This window comes from Poecilia reticulata, chromosome 4 (genome assembly GCF_904066995.2).
Source record: "Poecilia reticulata chromosome 4, P_reticulata-male-v2, whole genome shotgun sequence".
NCBI classification, from domain to species: domain Eukaryota; kingdom Metazoa; phylum Chordata; class Actinopteri; order Cyprinodontiformes; family Poeciliidae; genus Poecilia; species Poecilia reticulata.
Genome location: NC_088833.1, coordinates 11,755,019 through 11,760,646, shown reverse-complemented (window position 1 = coordinate 11,760,646; position 5,628 = coordinate 11,755,019). Strand labels below are relative to the sequence as shown.

General features: G+C 37.7%; 1 protein-coding gene across 1 annotated transcript; it reads right to left on the bottom strand.

Moving 5' to 3' along the window:
- Nucleotides 1–1,370: 1,370 nt before the first annotated feature.
- atpaf1 (ATP synthase mitochondrial F1 complex assembly factor 1) lies at nucleotides 1,371–5,412 on the bottom strand. The gene is made up of 9 exons (XM_008406748.3): nucleotides 5,180–5,412; nucleotides 4,015–4,123; nucleotides 3,862–3,924; nucleotides 3,582–3,644; nucleotides 3,235–3,285; nucleotides 3,105–3,152; nucleotides 2,821–2,916; nucleotides 1,918–2,025; nucleotides 1,371–1,836 (listed from the first exon to the last, which is right to left on the bottom strand). The coding sequence occupies exons 1-9, from the start codon at nucleotides 5,392–5,394 to the stop codon at nucleotides 1,654–1,656; spliced, it is 936 nt and encodes a 311-aa protein (XP_008404970.1). The 5' UTR covers nucleotides 5,395–5,412; the 3' UTR covers nucleotides 1,371–1,653.
- Between the last annotated feature and the right edge of the window lie 216 nt (nucleotides 5,413–5,628).

Sequence of the window (5,628 nt, the reverse complement as noted above, 5' to 3'; positions counted from 1 at the left end):
TTTGTCTGGTGAAGTATTTCATGTGGTGCGACTATTCCAATGTCAACAGTGGGTTTTTTGTGTGTATGTCAGTCGAGTCACTGTTTTAGTTTCTTTAGCTGAGGATGTTAATGGGAAAATATTTTTCTTTTTTTTTATTTTAACAACTAAAACAGCCTCATAAATTTCAGGTAAATTTCTCCCGTCAAAATGTGTCGTTTCACTTTAGTTGTTTTTCGTAGTGATAGTCTTCTTTAAGCTCAGATGAAGTACACAAATGTTTTCTATGTTTTCTTTTATAAAGCTTGGGTTTTATAAAAGTCTAAAATTCACCCCAAAAGTACAATTTGTAACAGTTTCCAAATGAAAGCCTGTTTTGCTATATGATGAGTTCAATGCATTATTTGTCAACAACTTTGAAGACAGTATTCAGTCTTTTTGGTTTTAGACACTTGGATGTTTTTTGGGTTTTATTTGTTTGGTATTGTATGAAAAAAGTCAGCCATGATAAATTGAATTCATGTTTGTATGTCTGACAATCCCCAACAGGTAGGGGTGTGCACTGTCTTTGATGTATAAAATGCCATCACATTGATAAATAAACACATAGTTCACTTGTGAGAAAACTGAACCCAATATTGAATTGTTTTATATAAATGAAACCATTTATATAAAATGAATTGTTTCATTTTATATAAATGAAACAATTCATTTATATGAATTGTTTATATGAATTCGTTTGGCATTTGGCCAAAAATGGAGACTGGAAATGCTGCAAGTCTATAGTTTTGATACGCATTTTCAAACATAGCATGACTAAAAACAGGATTTGAATTTAATTGTGCCAAAGGCGACTTTTCATTAAGAAAGTGGCTCAATTACAGGTAAAATAAAACCCAAAATGGACCTTGTTTCACTCATTAAAACAATTTTAAAATGGTGAGTTCTGAGGAAGACGTTAGGACACCGTATCCAACTCCTCACCCTCAGCTATGAAATGTTTTTTAAAAATTTATGGACAGCTCTTTTCATGTCACCCCTCGGCATCTCTGTAAATTCATAATCTTTGTTTTCCGTCAACTATTCGTTTTTATTGTTTTGTTTTCAGCCAGTCTTTGGAGCACTTCCTGGTATGTTTTGAGTCCATGACATGCTATAGGTTCCAGTTCTGGATCAACTCACATTTTCTTCAAACATCCCCTGATACTTGAAAGAAGTCAAATTGGAATCCATGGCGATGAGCTGGCCAGGTCCAGCTGCAACAAAGCTCACCCACATTATAATACTTTTAGTTATTAATGAATATAGCAATTGTTGTGAAAAGTAAGGAGGTAGAAGCTGAAGACATGCATGTCTAACTGCTGTATAACCGAAGAGAAGAACACTCAGACTGACAAGATTTTTTTTTTTTTAATTAAATATCAAATGAAGAATTTTGAGCTCAGCTTCAGTGCTTACAGTCTCTTGGATCCAGTCTGGAACAGAGTGGATAAAAATGCCTCCATTTCTTCCACCACATTATTTCCTAAATCACTAAATGTCGGCTCATGAGATGCTGCTCCTGCGTCTTTTCTGCTCACAATATCCATTTAAGCGTTTGGATCCACATGGAGAGAGAGGAGCCATGATGCTTCAGTCCGAGACAGATAAATAGTCCCTGGACATCTTCTGATCTCAGGAGCCCCCCGGGGCGCCTGCTGACCCCAGCCCGCTCTGCTCCAGCTCTGCTATCACCGACATGTGCTTAAAGTCTTCGGGCTGGTGGTTAAACGTCTCCACCAATCGGTACGTCTCCTGCCTCTGTGTGCCGTAGAACAGCTGCACCTGATTGGCCAAGCACTGAGCCTGGTGGACAGTCTGAGAGAAACAGAGAGATGCTTTAAATGTCCCTGAAGACATTTAAAAAAAAAAAGAAAAACATTTTTAAAACAGGCTTACAATGAACTTGGGATCCATCTCTGCTGTCATGAGCACGACGCCCTTCTCCTCCTTCAGCTCCGGGTAGTGGTAGAGGATCAGCTGACTCGGAGCGTTCTCGCCAAGCGTCTGGGTGCAAGCACAGGAAAAAAACTTTGAACGCTGTCAAATATGTATTTTTATGCAGATTTGCTGACTTTAGATGTCCATGCATAAAATATTTACATAACAAATGTGTTCTGATATTTTTGGAAGTGCAGCGATATAACCGACATATTTTAAAAGGCTGGAAAATAAGTGAAGTCATGATGTCAATGTCTGACATTACAGAAATCCTAGATTAGTTAGAAGATTAACAGTTTAATCTCTATAGTGTCTATATCCATACATAACTATTTTTATCCTTTCATATCATTTCATTGTGTTTCAGGTTTATTTTTTTAATTTAATCTTTTATATTTGTTAGTAAATAATCCAGACACAATGCAAAGCATTTTTAAACTTCATTTTGTATCAGAAAGGAGCTGAATAAACTTATTCTGACAATTTCAGATTAAAATAGTGACTGACCAGAAAATACAAATAGATCCGGTGTTTGATTTATGTCCTGTTTGAAAATGCTCAGCGTATTTTTTTTGGAAATAAATAAAATTACAGATACGAGAAATTAAGTGTGGACCATTCATGTACAATATGCCTATAAATTTAACTGAAATTGTTACATTTTATTGAACTGAAATTACCTTACGTCAAACAACTAAGCTTTCAAATGGCCTGATTACATTTGTTTTGCCAGAGTTCATATTTCCAGGCCTTTCAAGGAACAAGAGCATTTGTAGGAAAATTTCAGAAGCAACCTGAACTAAACATGAGCTCATTTCCTGTCTGTCAAAAGCATGAGGTAGCAAATGTGAATCAGTTTACCTGGATGTTTATGAGTGAAGTAAAATGCAGCTCGTGTCTGGACCACTGACCCACAAAGAACTCATAGCCCTCCTTCTGAGGCAGAGCGTAAAGGAACTGGAGAGAGCACACAGACAGAGGTGAGCAGGGAATCCATGATAAAAGAATAGTTAGCAAAGAAAAATCTGAAATGATTTCTGGTTCTGCAGTTCACAATCTCTCGCACGCACGCACGCACACACACACACATGCACACACACACTCTGATTTGGTGAACCATGGATTAGTTTCAGCAGGGATCTTACCATGGGGCAGGACTTGGATCTGCGGAAAATCACCTCATACATCTGGGACTGCAAACAAGACAGAAGACAGGTGTTAGATGATCAGTAAATTATTAAAGTTACATCCAGGATTCATCGGTAATGAACTCACTGGAATGGCGGCGCTGATCGTGTCTTTGGTTGAATAAAACTGCATCCAAAGCTGGAAGAGTAGAAGATAAAAGTTCAGTCTAGATCTATTTTGCGATTTACAAGTAAAGCCCCCCAGAGGGCGCCATAGAGTGAAAGTAAATGTGAAGGTTTGACCATCAGCGACAAAAAGAAAAGAAAAAAAATTGTCTGAACCAAAGCAAAGCACCAAACATTTTTTAGTTATTTTATTTTAATTTTTTAGTTAGTTTAGCTAGTTTTAATTTAACAAAATTTACAAGTTACAGTAGAGTTCAGAAACACAGATTTACAATGAGGGTACTTAACCCAACAAAATGTCAAACTCACCTGTGAGATCTCCTCGCCAGTTTTGTCCTTGATCATCTCCAGGTTAAGGATGGAACCTAATGTCTAAAAGAGCACCAAATTATTTTTATACATCTTCCTCTTGCTGAAAAGTTTTAATTTTTCTCCTTTATATATAAAAAAGTTAAATTAAAAGTATTTGTTTAGTATTTTTGCACAAAAAAAAAAAAAACTAAAATATTTTTCAGCCTTTCAAACGGTGACTCTGCTACGCTACACATTCAAGATCTGATCCTCAGCTTGGCTTCTTCGGCCAGTTCACCTTGTTTTTTGTAAAAGCTCCAGATGCTCCATCACCAGACGCCATCTTATCTCTTTTCTCAAACTAAAAAAGAGGAAGGAACAAAAGGAGTTGTTTCTTTTTCCGGTTTAAAAGTAACCAATGCCTGAACGAGGAGCTAAGCAGAAACGTCACCTCCTGCTCCATGACCTGGACGAACTCCGCCTGCTTGGAGTGTCCCAGGACGTCATTCTTGACCTCATGCCGCTTCTCCAGGCGCTCCTTATATTCCTGGGGTTTCACACTAAAAGCATACAGAAAACTGATCACTATTTGCTCCACAACAAAATTCTTCAGTTGAATACTTTTCATATTTTACTGCCAACACATTGCAAAGACACTAAATCTTAACTAGTATTGTTGGTCTAGTTTCTAGTAAAAATATCTTGGGACACTTATGAGGTTGATCAGAAGGGGTTCACCTTAAAGCTGCAGGTTAGTAGTTCTCACAGGCATTTAGCTGTTTTAAATTTAAAATGTATTTCCTACAGGTTCCTGCTGTTTTGATGGACATATGCTAAATCTGCCAAGCCAAACAGTGAGACTCCAGTGAGAGATGAATACTGTTGTACTCGTATGGAAGTTGAGATTTACTTTTTGTACAAAAATCTGAATGCTTTACTGTGTTATTATGGCCACAGCCCTGCATACCTTTGTATCTTAGTCAATTTAGATCACATTTGACTTACTGAAGTGAATATGCTCAGTGCATTTTGTAGCATTTTCAAACAGATGGTATTAATTTTCTTCAAAAGTTTTTCTATTTGGACTTTCCAGGATTGTGCTTTATTCTGCTGCTTTTGCCTATTTCTTATATTTCTGCAAATCTTCTGCAACTGACTTAAAATCCTTCTGAAATTCTCACTAAAATAGTCAATATACAGCATTCACACAGCATTTTCGCAGGAAAGGCATTTTTCCCCCATAGTTTAACTTTAATTTTTAATAGTTAGCATGTAAAGGATTGATTATTTTGGTCATGTCCACTCTTTCTAACGTGGGCTAAAATTCGGCACAAGGTTCAAGCTTGCTGCTGAATTGGCCTAAAATGTTCACGCCTTTTTCTATAGGATAACATTGCGGTGACATTTGACAACTTTTTATGAACTAAGGTTTAAAAACATTTACGGGCTTAATACAACAGACTAATGGGCCGAAATGATTATTTGACATAAAGTCTTTCAGTCACACTTTCCTTGGCTCCAATGACTCCTCTCTGTGCTGTAGCATCTGATAATCTTTAAAATAGCTGACTAAATGACGGGGTTTCGGACGCTGCTAGCTCCGTCCGCTCGCTGACCTGCGCAGCTTCTGGATCTTGTCCTGGTACTTGCTGTAGAACGGATTCTCCTCCAGTTCCGGATCCTTTCGTACAGAGAAGGCCCGAAACTGTTGTGGGACCAGCCCGGGAATCAGCGTCCTGGTGCCAGTGGCCCTGACGGCCAACATGCCCCGATAGAGACATGACATCTGGATCAAGGCCGCCGACATCTTTCCATCGCTGCCGTCCCACATCTATAATAGTCCGATCACATATGTGGCGGCGCATGTTTTTGGTTCCGCCTTTCCAGAGGTGGTGTTTTTATCTCTTTTTTTTCAATTTATGCTAGTAAATTGAGAATCAGTAGTATTTCTCACGGTAAAAAAATCTATCTATCTATCTATCTATCTATCTATCTATCTATCTATCTATCTATCTATCTATCTATCTATCTATCTATCTATCTATCTATCTATCTATCTATCTAT